General features: G+C 40.2%; 1 protein-coding gene and 1 long non-coding RNA gene across 4 annotated transcripts in view; one reads left to right on the forward strand and one right to left on the reverse strand.

Moving 5' to 3' along the window:
- The window catches only part of CERS6 (ceramide synthase 6), a 313,957-nt gene that overhangs the window by 193,532 nt on the left and 95,199 nt on the right, over positions 1-25,226 (reverse strand). For all 3 annotated transcript variants that reach the window (XM_082396858.1, XM_082396856.1, XM_082396857.1), the window contains exon 3: positions 17,968-18,098. In XM_082396858.1, the coding sequence (XP_082252984.1) occupies positions 17,968-18,098 (131 nt within the window). The remainder of the gene's footprint in view (positions 1-17,967; positions 18,099-25,226) is intronic.
- On the forward strand, positions 1,913-16,012 carry LOC309630993. The gene is made up of 2 exons (XR_014245989.1): positions 1,913-9,396; positions 11,298-16,012. It is a non-coding gene; the product is annotated as an uncharacterized lncRNA (long non-coding RNA).

A 25,226-nucleotide genomic window follows, 5' to 3' on the forward strand; every position in this document is an offset into this window, starting at 1 on the left:
CCTTGGTTCAAAGCCACGGAGAACTCTCCCTGGATGACTGCAGTAGCTTCTTCTACCTGGTCTCCCATGCCCCTCTTACCTCCCCACAATCCATTCTGAACACATCAGCCAGTGTGATCACATTAGAATGGTAATCAGACCACATCCCCCCCGCCATGAGTTCAAAACCCTCCAATGGGTGCTCTCTCAGAGTAAACACTACAGTCTTTCCAGGGATCTCAGGGCTCTGTACCATCTGGCCACCCCCTAAGCTCACCTCCTACTTCCCTCTCCACCACACGCCCTCAGCCCCATACACCCCTGACCTCACATCGGCCAGGCGCGCTCCTCCTCAGGGTACCTGCACCTGCTCAGCCTCCGCTCAAGAGGTCTCTTCACCTCCTAGGCCTTGGTTCAAACGCCACCTTCTCAACTGTGACTTCCTGACAACCCCTAAACGCTCATACCCACACACACTCCTGACCTTTCTTTCAGCTGAATTTTCCTCCAGAGTGCTCCAAGCCAACTGATATCCCATATATTTTATTTCCTTGTCCATTGTTTCCTCTCCCAGTGAAATGTAAACTATGTCCCAAGCACTTCAAGACTGCTGGCATACAGTAGGCACTCAATATATATTTGGGCAATGCATGAAACAAAGACTTGGCAAATAATCCCTAGAAGGTTGTTAGCGCTAAAATATGTGTTCACTCTTGCTAAAAACATTTACTGGACACCTTCTATGTGCAAGCACAGTTCACGTGCTGGGTATTCAAACAGGGGTAAGATGGACCTTTGCCCTAGAGGAGTTTATAGGTTAGCTGATAAAAACAGAAGTAAGAGCAATGGACTGTTATTGTTATTATTAAGGGGGTACACAAAAGCGGGAACTGTCGGGGCTACTAGGGGAAAAACAGAATGGGAGTATGATGCCCCCTTCGTGGAGGAGGTAAGGCCACACAGCTTGTAACGATTTGCTTCCAGATCTGCTCTCGCTAGACACTAAGCACAGTGCCTGCCATAAATTCCTCACTCACTAAATGCCCAGATTTGCTCAGTGAGGGTAACTAAACAGTCTTGATGGATGAGCAGATATTTGTCAGGACAAAGAAAGGGAAAGGGCATCCTGTGTGTGTCTGTCGGGGGGGCGGGGGGGGGGGTAATAGTATGAGCAAAGGCCAAGGGGCAGCAACAGGCACGGCACGTCTACTTAGCAGTACAATCCCAAAGAGGGATGGATTTTTATAAATCCTCATGAAATTCTTAAGAAAAGCCAAAACTTGTTCAAGAAATGAGTCCACACAGAGGAGGTCCTTCTTTGCTTCAAGGGCAATTATAGTGCTGCTACTAATCATCATTAGTATGATAACTGCTAACATTTATTTAAGTGCTCGCAAATGTGAGTGCTTTATATGTCCAGAAAAACTCTAGGGCCTCATTTTAAATTTGAAGTACTACTTTGACCCATGTTAAGTTTCAAGACACTGATGCAGGGTGAGTCGGTAAGTAACAGAGACAGGCAGGTAGAATGGGCACCCTAGACCCTGATGCCTGCTGGGCCCTGTGTGCCCTGACTTCTTCGCCAAAATATAAGCCTCCTGATTCCACCACAAGGGCCTTATCCTGCTGTTCTGGAAAAGTGAAGGACTTTGGTGCCAAATTTCATGCCACTTTAAAAGTCAGAAAGCCAGAAAACCATGTTCTCTCTCCAATCTCCAAGAAGCTTTTCTTAAAAGGGAAGAAGTTTTTAATTATTATTATATATTACTATATATAAGTTAAATTATTATAAAATAGAAACAAAACCTAGATAAAATGCATATGGGACACTAAGGTATTACGCACACTTGGAGTAGTATTATTTGACTAGGTAAGGGAATTCAATTCATTTTTGCCCTCCTTTAACACAGAGAAATTCAGATTGATCAAAAATAATTACTTTTCCTGAACTCTTACTATGTGTTAGGCATAGAAACATAGAAATTATTTTAGGTACTAGGTACTTCATAGAAATTATTTTATTTAATCATTATGACAAGTCTGCCAAGTTTTTAAGATTATTAGCCTTTTTACAGATAGAGAAACTGAGGTTTAGAGACTGAAGTAAAGAAACACTGTCATTTATCCACCAAGGAAAGCGGTCCTAATTTTCCAACTAACATCTGACACAGAACCCAGCATGTAGTAAATGCTCAAAAATGTTTACTGAACCACATAAGTATTGGGAAGAAACAGAAATAAGAATTTTAAACTCGTGAAGCGAGAGAAGCTTTTAGACTTTAGTACACCAGAGGTTTGGCCAGGATTCATTTAAACCCTTCATAATTCAAGATAAAAACAATATTTTATTTTGAATTGATCAACTTTAAATTATACACACAGGTTCAAGTCCACTTCAGAATTAGAATCAACAAGGATGGAAATCAGCTTAAATTGGACACATTTTCACAACTAAAATTAATAATGGGAGAGAAAATCACAGATGAGAACTACCATCTGAATGAATAACAGAAGAAAAAGAAGACTGTCCTTTGAAAAGGACACATAAAAAACAACTTTGGAGGAAATTCTGCATCTGGCAACTTCTTGAGGTCCATATGGACCTATCAACTTGTGTTACAGGTACAAATTTAAGACTCTCACACCTTATCTCACAAAATAGGGCATGTACCACATTCCCCATACACTGAGAATTTCTTACTTGGTTTCCATTTTCCTGGAAACGGTATCCCAATCTTCAGGTCATTGGGTTGGACCTGAGAAAAGCCAGAAAGCACTTCTACAATGCCTGCCCCCTCCAGCCGGTCATCTATGCCTGTCCCCACCCTCCCACCCACAGAGAAGAAAGAGACACCTAAAAGAAAGATCAGTGATGGCTGTGGATGAAAGCTGGTTTCCATTGATAGGAGCACCAAATAAGATACAGCGTAAGTAATGAATCTGCACACTTAATGACTCTCCCAGCATCCAGAACAATAATAACCACAGTGAGGCTTAGTGGTACACACTCCATTGTAGGAAGGTCTGGAAGGATCCCATTACAAAATGGTCACTTGTTATTCCGTGGATATCACCAGACAAATATTGTTCCTCGGTATCCAAAGATTTAAATTCCATAAAGAAAATTCAATATTTTATATACTTCAATATTAATTCTGTCACTCAAATCCATCATAAAATGCATTCGCAAGATACTCTCTACATGGACCAATTCTTAGATTTGTTTATCTCAAATTTGGTTTGCTAACCCAAAGTACCCATTATAACATGATGACTCAGCCCTGTCCCCAGGGAGTGCTACATACGCATGTAGCCCTTTGATAAATTGTTGTGCCTTTTTCCCCTCTTACACTCTGAGTACCAGAGAACAGCGATTTTGTCCTCTTTACTTGTAAATCCCCCAGCACCTAGCCCCTGCCACATAAAGACCCTTTGTAACCATTTGGGAAATTGAAGTGAATTAAGTCTTGTGGGCATATGATTTTTTTCTGGATTTTCTGGGACAATCTAGATTTCAAATATTCACCTGTCCCCAAAAGCATACAAGCATGCTCACGCTTTCCTGACTGCATGTCCTGGTTTGTTTTGCTTTTTTAATGTTGGGCCCTGATGACAGAGTGCTGAGTTTATGACACATAGCCAGTTATCATGGGTCCCATACCCTGATTTTTTTCTGTAAAATATGACACAGTTGGTATAGCCAATAGTGAGGTGATAATTTAACTTGGTTTTCTTTCTTTTTCCCTTAGATGTTTAATTTTTGCATGTTTGTGGCGGGAGCGGGGTCGGGGGAGGAAAGGTCATCATGCCAATTCTATGCACTATATTATCCTCTTCAGAGGACCAGACAAAGGTTGGAAGGCAGACCACACAAGGAACACAGGAAGGTGCCTGCTCAAAATCATCTCTATTACGTATTTACCAATGAGAGATTTATGTTCAATGAGCAAGTTTTTTTTTTTTCCCCAACAAAAAGATAAACAAAAGGGTTCAGTCTTAGTCATACATTGGTATGAGGCACTGCTAATAAAAGCCAATTCCATTCTTAAATGAGCCAAGTACTTAGCAAACATGGGATTTTTGTGAAGGAAGGTAAAGTGAGGACATTTTAGAAAAAGGTCAGATGGCCCTAGATGTGTAGAGAAGAAAGGGTGGGAAGAAATGCCCAGGGCCTCGGCTTGGCAATAGGGCTGCAGTCACCTCTCGGCTCTTTCTCTCCTCCTCACCCTTCATGCTGAGTTCCCCAAACCCACCATACTCCTCAGGCGTTTTCCACTTCCTGAAGCAGGCTTTGACACCCTCACTCGTGCTCTACCTGGCCAAAGAAATGACCCTTAAAAATTCAGCAGTGTCAAAAAAAAAAAAAAAAAAATTCAGCAGTGTCACCTCCTCCAGGAAGCCTTTCCTGCCCCCTTCTTCCCCATCTCAATCTTCCCTAGGACTACAGGTAACCTTGGAGATACAGTGGGTTCCATTCCAGACCACTGCAATAAAGCAAATATCACAATAAAGTGATTCAAATGAATTTTTGGCTTCCTAGTACATGTAAGTTATGTTTATGCTATACTATAGTCTATTAAGTGTGCAATAACATTATATCTTTAAAAATGTACATATCTTGGTTTACAAATACTATATTGCTAAAAAGAGCCAAAACACACTAGTAACATCAAAGATCACTGTTCACCATAACAAATATAATAATGAAAAGTTTGAAATTTTGTGAGAATTACCAAAATGTGACACGTACATACAAAATGTGACAGGAAGTGAGCAAATGCGGTTGGAAAAATGATCCCAATCGACTAGCTCGAGGTAGGGTTGCCACAAATCTTCAATTTGTAAAAAATACAGTATCTATGAAGCGCAATAATACAAAGCCCAATAAAGCAAGGTATGCCTATAGTGTATTTGAAAGACAATAAACTTGAGCTTCTTCTAATTAAACTTAGTCCTCTAGTCTCTAGAGGTTCAATCCAGTCACTGATCCAAATAATTTATTCATTCAGTAGACATTTACTGGGGCCTCACAAAACACCAGGCATGTGCTGAGCTGTGGGAATGAAAAGATGAATAAGACAGTCCCAGAAGTCATGGTCTTGGTCAGTTTAGTAACAGAGAGAGATGCAAATAGTGAAAATAACAAGTCTCCAAGTGCACTAGTACAGAATTACTAACAGTGCCAAGAGAAAGCAATGAAGTCTGGTTCCAGGCTTTCATAAACTGGAGGTGAAGAGGAAAGAGAAAAGAGGCTATGATATGCAAATAAAACACCACAGTGCCCCCTTTCCGTATTTGCTCTGGATGCGGTAACATATAACGTTCCTGAGCTTTCTCTAACACTGTGCAGTTGAAATAACACAAGCCCCTGGATTTAGGCAACGCTGGGTACAAATCCCAGCTCTGTGGCTTACTAGCTGTGTGAGCTCTATAGGTACTTTCGCTGGACGCATCTTTGCCTTAAACATTTTCGCTGCGTAACTAATTGGCCGTACGTAAGGCAAGGCAATTTGCTGTAAAAGATAAAATATCCGGTTGACAGTTGGTCTCATTTATCCATGGATGCAGTACTCCCATTTTTATATAACATAAATCTTAGCCCTCATAATGTTCTACACAGTGGCACAGAGTTGAACTCGCATTTCCCATAGAACTCTGCAACAGCTATTGACGGACAGGTGACAATATGTCAAGAATTAAAACGATCCTGTTTTTCTTTCCTCTTAATGAAGGAAGAAGCTTTAGCAAAAAAGAAAAAGTACAATGCTGAACGAGGAGACGAATCAATAAGGAAAAAACATTTATACTATGAACAAAAAACTTCAAAGATAAGTGCTTAGGTACAACCCACAAAATAAAATTAGTTATCTGCACAGCATTGCCATGAATCTACACACATTTTAAATGTATTCAAATATTTTGTATTTTGCAATAAAGTCTTTTTATTTTTGTTATTCATTTAATTTTGTTATTCATTTTCACTATTACATCTTTGAAGGCAAAACTGCCTTCTAGCTAATTAGTTACGTGGCAAAAATGCTTGTGGCAAAGATGTTTACAGCAAAGATGCTTATGGTGGAAATACCAGACATGAGCTGTATGGTGCTGGGTCGGTTACTCCACCCTTCTTTGCTTTGGTTTCTACATGGGTAAGAAAGGCTTTTAAGACCTAACATATGACAGATGGTGGTTGTGAGGGTTAAGTATAAAGGCCCCATTACAGAATCCAGAATATAACATAACCTCGGTAAACATCTCTTTCCCCTCCCCGCTGGGGGTCTGGTTCTCCTACCAGCATTAGGTGTTCACTGTATCTGCAAGAAAACCTATTGTGATATAATCAGATATAAGATGAAAATATGCAAGTTCATTACATCTGTGGCTAAATACACTGAGTACAGGTATTATCAGAACGCTGCAGAATTAATCGACATGGCCAAGACTTGTATACTAACCTTTAATGCCATCTCTGCTGCTAACCTTGGCCTGGGTGTCGGTGCACTATGTGTGTGGCACGGCACAAATGGCCGCACTCATAGTATATCGTCTGCACAACAGTGTCATTAACTTTCTACACAGTTGAGCCCTAGGCACAGTATATAGCCTCCCATCAGTTAGCAACTGCTCTGAGACAGTATATAGGAAACATTTTAAAAACTGGCCAAATTTAAAGTGATTTTTCTGAAATACTTTAATTCGCTCAAATCATGGCAGCCCTACAGACACAGGCAGCAGCTCAACTTGCGTTCAGAATGAAAATAACTGGCTTTAATCACTTTTAGCTAAGTTTTCCAATCTTATGGACAGCTCATTATGAATTTAGATTTGGGGAGGCCTGCAAATAAACCTTAAAGACTTGCTTCCCCGATAGTCACTGGGGATCTGTTCAAATCTTCCCAAAAGGGACATGGCTCTGTGGCTCTGTTCCAAGTGCCCACCATTCCCACCACCACCACCTCACATACAACACATTCACCCCTTACATTACTAGGTACTATATTCAAACATCAGGAGTCATATGCCATGTCCCAACTTTTAAGACAATTACAGCCAAATTAGTAATGACAGAGGATTCTTTTAAACCTCCTGTCTGCCCCTGGCTAAGGAACGTGGCCACCATGAGCTAATCACAGAAGGGCAAAGAGCCAGGAGGAAGCAGAAGGCAAGTGCCCCTGTAACAGCAGGAGGGGGGGAGGTGAGTGCAAGGGATGGGGTGGGGTGGAAAGACGAAGGAGAACGAGAGAGAGAGGGCAAACCAGACTGGATTCCCAAGAGGAAGCCACAAAGCGCTTGTTTCTCAACAGTCTAAACTACGGTTCTCCTGATGGCAAATTAAGATACAAGACCCAGAAAACCCCACGGCCAGGGCCATAAGGAAGAGGCCCTAGAAAGGAGTCACATCACTTAAGTATTACAGCTTATGGCTCCCTACCTAAGATAATGAACAGCTTAACTAATAACAGAATCAGCTGCCCCAAGCAGCCCACTTAAAAGGGAAACAGGCACTGAGAGACCCTCTCGTTTCATCCCCAGAATGACCCCATAAATAGGAGTCATTTCCCCTTTACAGAAGAGGCATCTGGGAAAGTTAAATGATTCGCTAAGGGTAACAGAGCTTGAGCCAGGACATGAACCAGGGACATCTGATTTCCATACTCAAATATGTTCAAGATCCATTGCCCCCTTACCCCTTCGCCTGCACTTAGGAAGTAACCAACAAATATTATGTTTAACAGCCAACTCCTGTCCCCAGAAGCCACGTTGACCTCCTAAGGCTGCTCAGACTGTCCTGGCCCCAGCAGAGAGGGCTTTACCAAAGCCAGCACTGAGGGAATCCAGCCTTATTCCTCCCTCCCTCTTGGCAGAAACAAGCTGTGTCCTCCTCAGAATCGCCTGGGCAAATTTTAAATCTCTGTGGTTTGAAGATATTCACTGTGTGTTCTGACATCTCTCATGTGGTGCTTCAAAAGCCTGGGCTTCCAGAGGCACAGCGGGCCTGGCTCCCTGCTGAAGTAGGACACCTTTTCTCATCCACTTCTGTCACATCGCTACTCAGCAGCCAGCCAAAGGCTCCGATGCTCTGAACTCAGATAGGTTTGGCATCTTTTTTGTATGTTGACGTCCCTGTGAGCCCACGTGGATCCTGCCCCCTTGGGGTTCCACAGAATGAAAGAGTTTTGCTCTAAATTGAGAAGCTGCTCTCCTTGCATCTCCTTGGATTTCTCCTCTCAAACACCAGAGCCACCTCTGCTAGGGAATGTGCCCACGGCCAGTGCATGGTTGTGACAGGCTACAGTTCTCCCTTGGTAACCGTGGAGGATTGGTTCCAGGACCCCCACGGGTACCAAGATCCTCGGATGCTCAAGTCCCTTTTACAAAATGGCACAGTACAGTCAGCCCTCTGTATTTGCGGGTTCCACATCCATGGGTTCCACATTCTCGGGTTTCACATCCACAGATACAGAGGGACAACTGTACTATTTGTTGCTTCTCCTGTTACACCAACTTGACTAACAGACAATTCAATGATGTTGAAGGAAGCTAACATTCACCACCCCCTTACTATGTGCAAGACACCTCTCTAAACACCTTATATATGTTAACTCATTTAGTCTTCACAATGGCCCTATGAGGCAGGCAGTATTCATATGCCCGTTCTACGAATAAAGAAACTGAAGCGTAGTGTGGTCAAACAACTCTCCCAAACATCCCACATACATCTTTATGTTAGAGAGTAGACTCAAACTCATAATACCGGGCTCCTGGAGCTCACTACACCATAATGCTGCTGTAAACCATATGCTGAAACCATAAATGTCTCCCAATATTATGTGAGCATAACATGAGCTTCATATTTGCTTACGTGCAATTTAATCTGCCAGAAACACTAGGTGAATGCAGAAAACTGTAATGAGTTGACGTAAGCAGTGCAGGCATACACAAAACACACACATACCACACACACACACACACCCTCAACATCTCCAAGCTACTTCAATTCACACATGTTGTGAGACACACCCACCTGTGTTACAACTGTCCCTCCCATTTCAGATCACCCTCCTTCCACCCCCTCACAGCAACTTATGAGCTGTAACCCTTCCAACATTGTTTTGGACTGAACTGTATTCCCGCTAAATTCATATATTGAAGCCCTAACCCCTAATGTGACTGTATTTGGAAATAGGCCTTTAAGGAAGTAACTAAGGTTAAATGAGGTCATAAGAGTGGCATCTTATTCCAGTATGACTGGTGTCCTTATAAGAAGAGGAAGGGACACCAAGGAGGAATGTGCAAGAGGAAAGACCATGTTTCGACACAGGGAGAAGGGGACCACGTGCAAGCCAAGGAGAGAGGTCTCCGGAGAAATCAACTCTGTAACATTTTGATGATCTTGGACTTCCAGCCTCCAGAACTGTAAGAAATACATTTCTGTTGTGTAAGCCACCCAGTCTGTGGTATTTAGTTACGCAGCCCTAGCAAACTAACATACCAACACCAAATTACAAGCAGACTTCAGGTCCTTTGCGAGGTAAAGTGCCATATTTATTACAGTCTTTATGTATTTCTTAACCATTTAACATGTGTAGAACTGTGCTACTATTTTTATCAGGTTCCTATCTTTATTTAAAATGTGTCACTTATGATGTTTCGAGTGTTGTGCCTCGACTCATTTTTCTCATAAGCCCTGTATTGTGCTGCCATGTTTTTTGGTGCAATTTTGCATAGTGTGGCAGATTTTAGGAATGCATATGTCATGTTATAGCACAAGTGGCTGGACTGCCACTCAGGGGTAAATGATTTATAGATCCTGAAGATAAAGCATAAAACAGCATGTTTCTACAGCCTTCTTCAGGCACTCTGAGGAGGCAGGTTCTATGAAAAACAATCTCAAGAAGGGCAGGCACCAAGCTCAGATACATAGCATGTATGTGTATTTGTGTGGGTACATCTATAGAATACAATACCGTATAAGTAAAAAAAAGTTAAAGTATTTATATCTGGGTGGTAGGCTTTGGAGTGTTTTTTCCCCAATTTTTTAATAAACATTATCTCTACATTTAAAAATTCTCTATAATCAAAGTTGATTGTAATGATTTTCATGATCCTGTTCCAAATCAGAAATAAATATCTTTTAACATAGACTAAACAACAATAAGAAATGGCATATAAATTCAAAAACTGGCAGACAAGAATTAAATAAGAACATTAGGCCTTAATAAATTGTTATTCCTCCATATACTCTGTCCTTTTCATCACTAGCCATGTTGAATAAAATTACTGGAAAAATTACAGAGCCTTGAGAAATTTAGGATTTAAAGAAAACTGACCAGCAGTACCTCAGATACAGACAGCTTGGCCAAAGCATGGCCTCTCTGATATTTTTAGCAAAAATCTGTTTTCCTTAATTAGCCAGTACACATGAATTAGAGGCCTAGCCATATGCCATCAAGGAATGTGAGAGGCTTGATCTAAATGCAAAACCTGAGTTCACTTTTCACAGATGGTAGATGTGGAGTAGAAAGAGGGAAAAAGGTTTCAAAAGCTTACTCAAGGCAAAAGAGTAAAGGGTCTATAGTTCAGTTCATCAATCTTCAAAATTTCTATAGTGAAAGTGATATTGTCTTAAGAATACTAACAACTTCAAAGAGGGCCTGATTGAGCTAATGAAACAGCACAGCATCAAGGCACTGTGTCCCAGAAATATTACAGATGGGCATACAGAACTGTTCTAATGTTTCTATTACATAGTGACACTCTGAGCAGTGGTGACTGTGCCTGGTGCTATAAGACCATATTCTTTTTCTTGAAACTCTGACAGAACTGCTAATAGTATTGTAATCCTCAAGCAGGATTTAGCAAACTATGGCTGGCTGGCCACATCCAGCCTGCCATCTGTTTTCATATAGCCCATAAGTTAAAAACAGTTTTTAAATGTTTAAACGGTTGAAAAAAAATTTTTTAAGAATAATGCTTCAGGACACATGAAAATGATAAGTTCAAACTTCAACATCCATAATTAAAGTTTTATTGGAGCCCAGCCACATACATTTGCTTTGTCTCTGGCTGTTTTTGTTGAGACAATAGCTGTAATTGTGACAAGGTTCATGTGGCTGAAAATATTTCTTTTCTGGCCATTTACAGGAAAAGTTTGCTGCTCCCTGCTCCAAAGTTAAAACTGACCTCGATACAAGCCATAGATTTAAAACCATTTAAAATAGTCAAGAATAGTCTTGAACACCAAGACATTCACGGGCTCGACCAAATTTGAACAATAACTAGATGTGTAACTACATACCTTAAAAGTTGTTCATCAGGGCTTCCCTGGTGGCGCAGTGGTTGGGAGTCTGCCTGCCAATGCAGGGAACACGGGTTCGAGCCCTGGTCTGGGAAGATCCCACATGCCGCGGAGCAACTGGGCCCGTGAGCCATGATTACTGAGCCTGCGCATCTGGAGCCTGTGCTCCGCAACAAGAGAGGCCGCGATAGTGAGAGGCCCGCGCGCCACGATGAAGAGTGGCCCCCGCTTGCCGCAGCTGGGGAAAGCCCTCGCACAGAAACGAAGACCCAACACAGCCAAAAATAAATAAATTAATAAATTAAAAAAAAAAAAAAAAGTTGTTCATCAATCCAAGGACTGTTGTGTATTAATGGGAAATAATCACCATCACAACAGTAACAAAAGAACTCAATCCTGTACTTTTCAAGAACTAAGAGGTTATCCTTCAATTTTATGACCCATTTTTTCCAGACTCATGATCAGCATCAATGAGTTGCTTATCATATATCCCAGTACTAAAAAAATGAAGATGCCATTTCTCCAGAAGATAAGATAATACTTTCTTATTCTCCCCTTCAAAAACTACATTGATCTTCAGGAGAACTTTGGTGGTAAACTTTGTAAATCATGTCATGATCTGATGGAAAAAATAATCAAAGCTGAATTTTCTCTTTGGCAAAATTTCACCCATTATCAGACTGTAGAATACATGGAAGATTCTAAAACAGTTTATAATAATTCAGTTGGGTTTTTTTTGCAAACAGGTGGCTGGGTTATAAAAACTTGTTGAATATATTCACCACACAATTTCCTGAGATCAAAGACCTAAACAGCCCTATTCCCTCTCCCCACCCCCATCAATTATTAGGCTCCACTTTCTTACTGAGGTCACAAGACAGCATTGCTGACTTGTCCAAGTAAAACAGTTACCAAATAAAAATAGTGACTGAGATGGTGGCATGAGGGTAACTAGTTAAGTCACTCTTTCCTCTTTGCTGAGTTATCCTTACTTCAGTGGAATCACAAATTAAGAAGATCACAGAGGGGCTCCTTTGCAGAAATAAAGTCACAATTCCAAAAGGGTCCCAGATTTCAGTCAATCTGCTACCACTGAACAGAAGCAACCAACTATGGCAGCATTTGGGGTAGTTTTAATCAGCATCAACTCTAAAATGGAATTCCTAAAGAAAAGACAATCTTGGGCCCTCATCTTACAACAAGACTCCACACGGAGCAAACTGCAACCCAAATAAATTACAGTTGACCCTTGAACGACATGGGTTTGAACTGCGCAGGTCCACTTATATGCAGATATTTTTTCAACAGCAAACACTAAAGTACTACCCTATCCAAGGTCGGGTGTATCTGCAAATGCAGAACCATGGATGCAGAAGAACCACAGATATGGAGGATGAAATGGAAAATCACACAAGGATTTTCGACTGCTTGGAGGGTCGGCCCCTGACCCCCACTGCTGTTCAGAGGTCAACTGTAGTACCAATCTGTGGAGTGTGAATACTCCTTGCCCTATACTTTCAGGTTAGCATACGAGAGATTTATCCGTCCGGTCAATTGGAGACTGATCAAATGAGAGCCATATATAATGTGTACTCCTGATGCGTGCTATTAAATGTACTGCGCAATATTCAAAAATGATGAGCACGGGTGCTCTCAATGAGAGAGAAGCCACTTATTCTGACAACTTTATTTTTTATTGAAAATATTATTTATTTTTATATTATCTTGATGCAATTGTTGGAGGAGGAAAGCAAAGCTTCAGTAGCCTCAAACTGTGATCCCCCAGCTAAATGGCTCCCACTTAGAACCAGTTTCTCCTAAAATGTCTCACATGCTATCTCATTTTTACAAATCCTTCACTCCCTCTTGAAAATCTCTATTTCAGTTGCCAATAAGGATTTAAATGCTTCTGGAAGAAACATTCATCAAAACTAACACAGCTGTTGATGACTGACATCAAGCATGAAGGAAAAAAAAAAAAAATCACATCCATGTTTCAACACACTACTTGCTGAACAATTTCTACTCGGTCCATCTGTATTAAATGGGTGTGCCAAAAATTGGACACGCCAGCAGATGGCTACCAGCACTGTTTGGCATGCCTACTGGTGCTGTTCTATACTGCCAAAAGACGAACTACGATTCCCCTGAAGGGATTCTATAGTTTCTAAAATAGTAACTTATGTAACAGAAAAACTATAAAATCTTTTCATTTGGGCCCTAGATCTACAAGCCCCAGATTTGTGCTGTCCTGTCTTCTAATTTGATTTTTAGTACTTCTGAACAGCAGTCATCGCCTTTCAGAGATTAGTGGTTCTTTTTTTTTTTTTTTGGAATCGGTTTATTTAAATTTTACAGAAACCTGATTAAAGTATGCAATTATAAGTCCAGTAACAATTCTACAAAAATGCACATACAATGCCAGAATTTCTTAAAAGTAACTAATATCATATTCTTGTTTTGCATTAAACATGCAAGACATGTCATGTCTTCCTTATGACAGATTAGTCCTTCTTAACCAGGCATGTGTTATCATATGTACTCAGGGTATTCCTTCCAAGGTAGACATGTCCAGACCCCACCTGGGTCACCACGCTGAATCAGACACCCTTGGGGTGGAGCTTAGGCATGTGTATTTTGAAAAGCACACCAGGTGGTTGTAAAGGGCATCCCTGGTTAAAAACAACTTTTCCAGATCGTTTTTTATACTGACAAGCAAATAACTATGACATACACATGAGTACACATGGACCAATATAATTCTGCTTAATTCCTCAGGGTGTTGTCTAAATGTTCTCCTTTGCCACCCCAATCTTTCCTCTGAATTCTTGCCATTGAAATCGTCCCACTCTTCGGTCATTTTCCCAGATTTGGGAAATTTCCAAATTTTAGGCCAAACGGTGTCTATATTAGGCACTCTTCATTTTGGGAGGCAGGATGCCAACTTAGATCAGCAGACCATTCCAAAACAATGCCTTCGTAACGTACAGTCACTTAACAAATACTTACTCAGCAGAGTCTATATGCTGTGGTAAAGGCTGAGAAGAATGTAAGAAAAACAAGATGCGGTTCTTGTGTCCTCAAGGAGTACGTGTGAAACAAGTAGGGTGAAAATATACAGACAAGCTAAGAAAAGCTAAATGATCACATAAAGAAAGCATGTTGATTCAGTATTAAATGACTAGTACTTACAATAAAAACTCTTGAGAATTCAGAAGAACTACTGCTTACTCCAGACCCAACTGTCATGGCACATTACTGAGAAGGCCTGCAGTTTGAAGAATGGGCAGGGGATAAATAGTTGGGGCAGAGGAATGCAGGTGTTCCATGCCAGGAACACAGCACAAACCAGGGCAGGAATGAGAAAAGTATGGACAGTGAAAATACAGCCCTCTGGAAGGAAGGGGGTCACTTGGGTGACTGATACCAAAGAGATGGAAGCCAGGTTCTAGCTTTCAGACTAAGGAGCCTAATATTTATCTTAGGGTTGTAGAAAAATCTTTTTTTTTTTTTTATTTATTTTTGGCTGTGTTGGGTCTTCGTTGCTGCGCGTGGGCTTTCTCTAGTTGCGTCGAGCAGGGGCTACTCTTCATTGAGGTGTGCTGGCTTCTCCCTGTGGTGGCTTCTCTTGTTGAGGAGCACAGGCTCTAGGCATGTGGGCTTCAGTACTTGTGGCACACAGGCTCAGTAGTTGTGGCTCACGGGCTCTAGAGCGCAGGCTCAATAGTTGTGGTGCGCTAGTTGTGGGCTTAGTTGCTCCGCGGCATGTGGATCTTCCCGGACCAGGGAACGAACCTGTGTCCCCTGCGTTGGCAGGCAGATTCTCAACCACTGCGCCACCAGGGAAGCCCCAATCATTAAGTTTTAAAGTAACAGATCATGGAGACAGTAGTATTTTAGGAGAATTATTTTTTTTGTAGCAAATAAAATATCTATGAGTATGAGATAAAGAAGAGACCTGGGAGAGCAATTAGGATCAGGGCCATAGCAGTTGGCTTTACAAAGAACTAATGGAAGTCAGTGGCTAATTGGGTTGAGTTTCCAGCTGTAACAGAATAGAGGCATGAAAATAGGAGAAAAAAGGGAAGTCAGGAGTAGAAGCAAATCAGAGTTGCCTGTGGGAGACAGCAGAATGATGGCTCAAAAGAAACCTCTGCACTGGACACATGGCTTTGGAAGTAATTGGTGAGAGGAGAGAACTTCTACAGAGAGGGTAGAAGATAGGATGAGGGAAACAAAGGGTTAACCTGGAGAAGTAGCCCATTAAAGACCCAGGGAAAATGTAGAATAAACAATGAAAACGAAGGCCCTCGGAAAGGCAAGAGTAAAACCTAATGGCAACTCAGAAGCCAAGGAGGAAAAGAGTTTCAAAACAAAGTTCATGGGGCTTTCCTGGTGGTGCAGTGGTTAAGAATCCGCCTGCCAATGCAGGGGACACGGGTTTGAGCCCTGGTGTGGGAAGATCCCACATGCCACAGAGGAACTAAGCCCGTGCGCCACAACTACTGAGCCTGCGCTCTAGAGCCCATGAGCCACAACTACTGAGCCCGTGTGCCACAGCTATTGAAGCCCGTGTGCCTAGAGCCCGTGTTCCACAACAAGAGAAGCCCGTCCACCGCAACAAAGAGTAGCCCCCGCTCGCTGCAACCAGAGAAAGCCCGCGTCCAGCAACAAAGACCCAACTCAGCCAAAAGTAAATAAATAAATAAATAAATAAATTTATTAACAAAGAAAGTTCATCAACATAGTCTTCTGAAACAGAGAGGTCAAGGTCACCAGTATGGACTCAAGTTCCAGTCCCAGGAACCCTGCCATGTGCCCTAACGCACAGCTGATCTTTCTCCTTTAATCTCTACTGCCTGTCCATACCAACCGTACAGCACACATATACGTTTAGTTTTTAAATCTATCATGGATTTTAAAAACTAAAATATCTACACATATGCAGATATTCTGTCACATCTCATACAAAGCTTCTTGAGGGAAAAAGTCATAATCGATACTGATACACCGATACTGATACATCGATACGGATACACCATCCACCCGCACTGTGCCTTCACATTACCATGCCTCCAGCTATCATTTAGAAATAGTTTTAACTAAGTATTAACTATGACCATCCTGGTGATTGTGGTATGCAGATAAAGACCAGCTGAATTCAGGGAGAAGACACAGACACCAATACAGTGTCAAGCCCTACTATTCAAACTGTGGTCAATGGACCAGTGGCATCACCTGGGAACTTGTTAAAAATGCAATTTCAGCTGCCATACCAGACCAACTGAATCAGAATCTGCATTTTAACAAGATCCAGGTGACCGACTCCTATGCATACTGGCCTAGAAACTGGTGTCAACTCAGTACAGTATGCAAAGGGAGAGCACTGAGTTACCAAAGAAGTTAGTTGGAGGAGGGGAAGATGGCACATGAGTTTCAGCACACGGGCATGTGCTTAGTTGCTACTTCGTCTGCTCAGACCTGCAGCTCGGCGTTGGAGCCCAGGCCCTTTGCATATGTGGCACAACCAGGCCAGGAAACAATTCCGGCTTTTGATCAGGAACCCAGATGCATAAGTCCTTCTTCCATTAACTGCCACTAAGTTCATTATAGGAAGGGCTTATGCAGATTCTATCTGCTAGGTTGTTTTTCCAGGCTTTATAAATATTCTGACCTCCTGAAGACCCTGTTTATGCTCCCCATATTTATCCAACCCTAGGATTTATGATAGTATTCTGCCTCTCATTCGTTTCTCCCATAAAATTAGGTTCCCCTCTAGGCTTTAGATTGCAATTGCTAAAATACTTTTTCAGAATAATTGAAAGCTAAACCTGAAAATGCAACTTTAACCCCAAATGGAAAGAGGTACACTGACAGCATTGTTGTTTAAGTGACCAGGTGTCAGGGAAAAGCTCCCAAAGGAAAGAACCATTAGACAAAGGCACAGTCATATCTCAAAGGATGAAGACCAAATGGAGAAACAAGTCTCAAAGCAGAATCTTCCCTTTGTTGGGGATGCGCTCGATGCTTCAATATTTCTTTCTCTAACTTTCCTATAGATATATGTATTGAGTGTCACTATTTCAAAATATCGCTGTGCTCGAAGAGTTCTCTGTGGGTCTTTTATTATTTATAACAGCTTTATTGACTTATAATTTACACACCATAAAGTTCACATTTCAGAAATGGAAGACTTTCATTCCATCCCCCACTTCAAGCAATGCTTCATTAAACTCACCCAGGAATATAATACAGCCATTTCTTAAAACTCCAGGAAGACAGGCCATCATCATGACCCTCCAATAATATATCCTAGTATCTCAGCTTTCATCAGTGGAAAGAACATCTTAACTAAGCCCCCTCTATTAAAATGCAAACTATAAAAGTAATGGCATTTCGTGCCATATTTTAAAGGTGGTTGATTGAAAATACCACTGTAGGCCCCTGTAATCGGCCTGCTGTGTTGAAACTCCATTAGGAAGCAAACCTCATTTACTGCATCCAAAGTGGAAATCACAGATTCCAACAAACTACTACCCCCCCAGTTTTTCATGGACTACTTTCTTCCACCAGATGGCATGCTTTTGGGGGGGCTGCTGGAGCCTGCACTGAGCTGTTATTTTTCACCTCAGGGATGGTATGAGTAAGTTAGGCAGGTTTTTCTTTCACAAAGAAAAACAGCAACTCACATGCTCTCACAGAACCTCTTCAGTGTGCTTGGCTTCTCCTGGTTGCGTCTTTGTCGGAACCAGCGTTGAATGCTGCGAACGTCCCAGTCCAGCTGCTTGGAGAGGCCCTCCAATCTCTTTTCATCAGGATGCTATGAAACAAGGTACCAGGAAAATCATTTTCATCTTCACCATGAACACATCTGCCCTTGTCTATATTGGAGATATTTGTTTTTCCTGTATTTTCTATCTGCTACTGAGATTTCTATATTGACCACTGAGGACCCAGGACTTCCATCAGCAGCATGAACGTAAACAACCACTTAGGACAAGAGAAGTTACTCATTATGAAACAACACTGAAAAATATGAATCTCACTCTAATGCTGGTACTTCTTACAGCAACAAAGGTTCGATGGAACAGCCAGCTGGCCGAGTTAGCTCCACCAGCCTTCAAGGAAAGGAGTTAGGTGAAGGTGAATTTGCAAGAAGACATCATTCAAATATTTCACTTTCTAATGAAAAAATGCTGTACCCATTATCACATATCAGGATAATGCAGGACAGAAAAAAAGCATGGAATAATCCCCAAATACCTCACCTTAGACTAAGGTACCAATTCCACTTACAAAACATGTTTTCTCTTCAGTCTCCCCTCTCCTTGGTTCTTCACACATTCCTCTTCTATTCCTTTCTTGGTCATCCTTTTGACCAGAACTCCATCAAACTTTTTACAATGACTACGCATTACTTGAAGATGCAAACTTGGTAAAGTAGAAAGAGAAGCTATCAATATTTATGCTTGCCATATGATGACATTACTCTGCTTCTTGCTCTCATTTCTATAACATTAGGAGATGACAGACGTAGGTTCAACTCCTTGTTCCAATGAACTCTCTGAGCCTCAGTTTCCTTACCTGTTCAAAAGAAGGTTATTTATCCACCTAAACAGTGTAATGTAAAAATGTATGCAAATCTCAGTACACGTTAGTTCTGTCCCTCCTCTCTCTTCGGTGTCTTAGAGAGCATCCTGCCAACAATTACGTGAGGGCGACCTGCCGTACAACAAAACTAAACGTAGTTAGTTCTACTCCTTTATTTATTCTACCTTTGCTTTACAATTAAGGAGATGTTAATAATCAGAGGACAGAACCAAAAATGGGGTAGGGAAGGCATGCCAACCAGCTGTCAAGTTATAAGGGCGGAATGTACATGTGACTCCTTTTTAAAGCCTCTCAAGAAATTCAGAGTGTCAGACACACAGGAAACACAGCAAATGGACTTAATGTTATGACCGAGGTTATAAAATGTGCTGAGCTTGTGTCTGTAAAAGTTATTTGCGAACTTTCAGCGCGGCGTGTACTTTGAGGTGTTTTTCTTAGAACTCAGGACACTGTCTACACTCTCCTTCCGTGTCTCTCAATTAGAAAATATGGGAGAGAGAAAATGCACAGCCTACAATATACCTTGGCTATACCATTTTCTTAAAGGAATTCATTTTTAATTTTCATTCATTTTCTAAGTCTATTCAATAGATAAAGCGTTCACATGGTTCACAAAATAAAAATTATCCCCAATTTCACCTTCCATTTTGTTCCTGTTCTCTCAGTTCCTACTCTCCCCTTCCTACCAGGTAACAGGTTATTCAATCAATTTCTTTCCAAAGTTATCTTACCAAATATAAACAAATTTGAATATGCATTCTTATGTCTCCCCACCACCACCTTCACACAAATGGTTCTATTATTCTGGACTTTGGGTTTTTCACTTTACAATGTATCTTGGAACATTTCCACATCAAAATATTGGGAACGCCCTCCTTCTTTTGTAGAACCGTAAGGACATGCCATAATTTACTTATCCACTCCACTATTAATGCACACTTAGGTAGCTTCCGAACTTCTACTACTATAAACAATGCTGTAATAAATAACCTTGTCATGGGTTATTTTACACACATATATAGAGAGATAAATTCCTGTAAGTGAACGTTGGAGATGAAAGGGTCCATGCATTTGCAATTTTTTTAGATATTGAAAAATTACTGTCACCAATGATTTTACCAATTCATACTCTCACAAGCAAGAGTACCCATTTCCCAAAGCCTCATCAACAGAGTATGTTATTGGATTTTTCCATTTTTTTCTATCCTGATATATAAAAAGTAGTATCTCAGTATATCTTTAATTTGGTTTCCTCTTTTTATGAAAGAAGGATATTTTCTTGTTTTAAAACCATCTGTATTTCCTCTTTAGAACAGTCTTTTCATATCTACTGTCCATATTTTTCTTGATCTGCAAGTAATTTGTTTATTGATTTGTAGAAGTTCTTCAATTATTAGAGTGATCAAACCTCTATCTGTACCATAAACTGCATAGTATGTACTAATGTGTCACTTGAGTTTTAGAATTAGCTTATGGTGCATTTTGCTTGTGTTTTTTACTTGCAGAAGTTTTTAAAATCATTTTTGAATTTATCAATTTTTTCTGTTATAGCTTCTGTATTTGGGGTCATAAGTAGAAAAGCATTCCCTACTCTGAAAATCCAAGAAATTCTCCTACATTTACAGCTTTGATTCTAATACATTTACAGTTTTGATTCTTACATTCAATCTTTAGTACATTTGGAATATATCCTGGTATACAGTGGGAGGTATGAATCTAATTTTAATTCTTTCCAAATGGCTACCCAGACAGGCCAGTACCATCATTCATGTTTTCTCCATGAGAAATCAAATCTATTCTCCCACCGTTCTATTACTCATGTGCCAGTACATATGGTCAGGTTACTCAGAAATCCTTATTTATTTTTCTATATGAACTTTAGAATTAGCTTGTCTAGTTTCAAAATAAACGGGAAAACAAGAAAACCTGTCGGTATTTATAATGATATTATACCAAGTTCTTATACTAGCGTAGGGTGACTTGATATCTTTAACTGAATTTGTCTTTTGTGTCCTTCACAATGTTTGAAAATTTTCCTCACATACCTTGCACATCCTTATTACATTGATTCCTAGGGATATCATCTTTTTTGGTTTCTATTATAATTAAATTTTCTTATATCTTCTAACTGCTTATTGTGTGTGTGCATGTGTGTGTGTATGGTAACTAATTTTGTGCTAACATTTTGTAATGTTTCTGGTAGTTTTTCACTTGATTCCCTTAATTTTCCAGGTATACAGTCATGTAATAGGATATTACTAGAATGTAAGGTCTATAAACAAAGGAAACTTTTTGTATCTTTTTTCACCAGTACCTAGAATATAGTTGGGACTTAATAAATACCTCTTGAATGCATGAATAAATTGTCACATAGCAATAGCTTTACCTCCTCCTTTCTAATTTTTATGCCTTTATTTTCCTTCTATTTGCTAACGAAATGTAAAACTTAGCACAATGTATGACAGTGTTTATAAGCATCCCTATCTGTTCCAGACTTTAGTAGGAATATCACAATGTTTTTCTCATTAAGAGGCCAGATTTGGAGCTGATATACAAGTGTATTTATCATGTAAATGAAACCACCTATCCCTAGTTAGATTGTTTTATTTTAATCAAAATGATGTTAGATTTCAGAATCCATGGAGGTGATCATCTACTTTTTTTTCTTTATGTCAATTAACATGACGAATTACAAAAATAGATTTTTTTTAATACTGAATACAGGGAAGGCCTCACATCCCTAGAATAAGTCGTACTTGGTGATGATGAATAATTCTTTTAATATGCTGCAAAGTTCAGTTTGTGATTTTTTTATTTGGGACTTTCCATCAATATCAATAATCACAATTGGTCTCTAGTCTTATTTTTTAGTGAGATACTTACTAGACTTTGAGATTACATAAAATTAGAATCTGGATGATTTTCTTAATTTTCTGTACTTCAGTATAGTTTAAAATAGCACTGGGATTATCTGCTCTTTAAGAGTGTTAGAATTTTCTTGTGATAACACACATATGTAGTTGGTAAATTATATTTTCCTAGAATAATTTTCATCTTATCCAAGTGTTTATATTTTATTTGCCATGTTAATAGTAACATATCCTTTTTATTTTCCTCAATTTATGTGATTGTTGATTATGTTGTTAATTGCTATGTTCTTAACTTGTGCTTTGTTTTTTTCTTGATTGGGCTAGTTGACTTTCTGTTAAAAAGAAAAAGTAAACAGTTACCTCTGGATTAATTTTCAATACTACAGTTTTACTAACTCAATTTCTATGTTTATCTTTATTAATTTCTTCCTTCTGTTTGCCTTCATTTATTTTGTTGTCGTTTTTCCAATGTTTAAGTAAGTGGTTAAATATATATATATTTATATAAGTGGTTAAACTTATATATATAAGTTTTCATCTGAGCACTACCTTGGCATAGTACCATAGCACAGTAGTGCTTTCATCACTGTTTTCTAAATATCCTGAAATTTTATTTTTACACAAAAGTTGATCAAGAAAGCAAGAGTCTTTCTGTTTTCTGATTTCTCATATTAGTAAACTGTGCCTATTTTTAAAATGTATTACCATTTTTTATATAATAAAAGGTCAATTTTCAAAAATATTTAACAGGCACTTGAAAAGAAAGTATAGTCTCTATATTCAGAATACAGGGTTCTAAATGTACCTGTCAGGAGCTTCCCTGGTGGTGCAGTCGTTAAGAATCTGCCTGCCAATGCAGGGGACACGGGTTGGAGCCCTGGTCCGGGAAGATCTCATATGCCGTGGAGCAACTAAGCCCGTGCACCACACTGAGCCTGCACTCTAGAGCCCACAAGCCACAACTACTGAGCCCGCGTGCCTCTACTACTGAAGCCCGTGCGCCTAGAGCCCGTGCTCCGCAACAAGAGAAGCCACCGCAATAAGAAGCCTGCACACCGCAACGAAGAGTAGCCCCCGCTCACCGCAACTAGATAAAGCCCACGCGCAGCAACACAGACAAAAATAAATAAATAAAAATAAATTTATTTTTTAAAAAAATTTTAAATTAAGAAAAAATAAATGTACCTGTCAGATCTTCCTCATTAATTATGCTTCTTAGAATTAATTGCTATATTGTTTTATATTTTATATATTCTGTTTTATATTTTGACCTGTCATGACCAAGAGGTAAATTAAAATTTCTTACTATTAAATAATTTCTTCTTTCATTCTTTTTTATAAGTATATGGATATGCTGGTATTCAATGCATATATATTCATAACCATTTTATCTTCATTGTGAATTGTATTCTTTGGCAATAAAAAGCCAATTCTTCATTTCACTTAATCCTTTTGGTCTTCTTTATTATTTACATTTGCCTGTATACCTTTACTCATACTCTTATTTTTAATATCTGTAATTACTTTATCTGAAGGGGGTCTCTTATAAGGTATGTGACCCAAATCTGAATTTTTTTTTTCAGACATAATTCACAACATTTTATTCAAGTTAATACATTTCACTCAGTAATCTGCCATATTATCCTTGGCACCATTAATAATAACCCCTTAATCACAAGAGAAACAGAGGGAAATACTGGGATTTATGTGTAGAAGTTGATTTCCACCAAAACCAATTCATAGTCCATCATCTTTCATGGTTGTGCTTTCACTTGAGGCCTCTTTTTTGGGGGGGAGGGAGGCTGTTTCTCGTAAGTGTTTGCTTAAAACAAATAACATGACCTACTGTGTCATGGAAGGAAAATAAGGTCTAGTCCCTAGTGAACAAGCAGGGGGTCCTCCAGGAAAGGAGCCCTAAAGGCTCCTTGAGGTGAGTCAGTAACCCTCCTGCCCAACCAGTCAGTTGTTAAGTTATAACTAGGTGAATGAGAGAGGTAGTAACTAGTTGGAGAACCCATGGTGTAGACTCTCTAGAACAGGAATGGCTGAGTGAGTCAGAACTGGAGGGAGACATCTACAGTGTCTGGAAAAAGTGACCAAGAATAGGAAAGTGTGAAAAACATACGGGTTTCCCACCAGGGGACCCACAGAAAGATGGTGGTACCAGTCAAGGGCAGTCCTGTGCTTTTCTCTGATGCAAGAGTACACTGAATGGGTTCTGCAGTTTTCAGATAAAAATTGGAATGATGCTGAACAAGTGCAAAGTGAAATCAGAATTTCCCTCCTTTGTTCGGTAAACACTGAGAGAACACCTGTGTGTGAGGCACTGGGACAGGTGCTAGAGGAAAAAACGAAGCTGTCTTAAGATGTGGTCCTGACTTGAAGGTGGCCATCAGACCCTGCACATACAGAGCACTATGTCAGAGGGTCCAAGTGGAGGGAAGCATCACTTCTGGCTGGCAGCAGCAGAGAAAGCATTCCCCAGTCATTCCTTCTTGGTTCCCAGAATGTACTCTGTGCCTCTGTGTCACCTCTTGGCCCGCCCCATTCCAGGTACTTGCTTGTCTTCCTTATCTTTCTCCATAATGTGAAATGGAAGCCTGAAAGGAGAAGATCCCGCCTCACAGGTGTCTAATAAATGTGGGTGGAATTGATGTGTTATGGAAGTGTCACTCTGTTTTGGTCCAGGTGGGTGGAAAAAAAATTTGGGGAAAGGAGAGCTGGTAACATGGTGGTGGTAAGGGTAAGGGGTTTTAATCAGAAGGTAGGAGCAAAGATATCCCAACAAGCAAACTTAGTATGTGGCTTAAACCAGGTGATAGGGAGAATGCCAACACAGCCAAGGACCGCAAGAAGGTAGCTGGAAGCCCTCTGCCAAATAGGTTAGTCTGCAGAACTGAGAAGCTAAAATCTTTTCCTAGTATCTACTCAAGTTTAACCAGAGCAGATGAAGAAACAATGAATAACTAGAGGGTCGTAACTTTCTAGAAAGATCAAGTAAACACACCACCCCCCCAAAAAAAAGGTGAGGCTGAATGTCAGTGTAGAGAAAGCTTTTGAACAGCTTTTTTTTCTCCTAGGAACTTTATGTGCTATATTTTCTCTCTTTTTTGTAAATTGAAGTATATTTGGTTTACAATATTATATTAGTTTCAGGTGTACAAAATAGTGATTCAGTTTTTTTTGGATATCTTTTTTAAGTTTGTTTTTGGCGTCTTGGTCTGTAATCAGTCAAGTAATAGAGAGATGTCATCCCAAACAGGAACGACTGCAGGAACCAGAGTAGTTGAGTCCAACTATTCGTGATGCCTTTAGACTTGCACCATACAATGGCATACAAGGACTCTCCCACGTGAATCAGCCAGGCAAGCCAATACCAACTGTGCACGAGGGTGTGATGATGGTCCAGCAAGTACTGCGTGAAGGGGCCCAGCGGCCCTAGGCTCTGATAAGGAATAGTCTCAGGC

The sequence above is a fragment of the Balaenoptera borealis genome, assembly GCF_965194805.1.
Source record: "Balaenoptera borealis genome assembly, chromosome: 6".
In the NCBI taxonomy this organism is placed as follows: domain Eukaryota; kingdom Metazoa; phylum Chordata; class Mammalia; order Artiodactyla; family Balaenopteridae; genus Balaenoptera; species Balaenoptera borealis.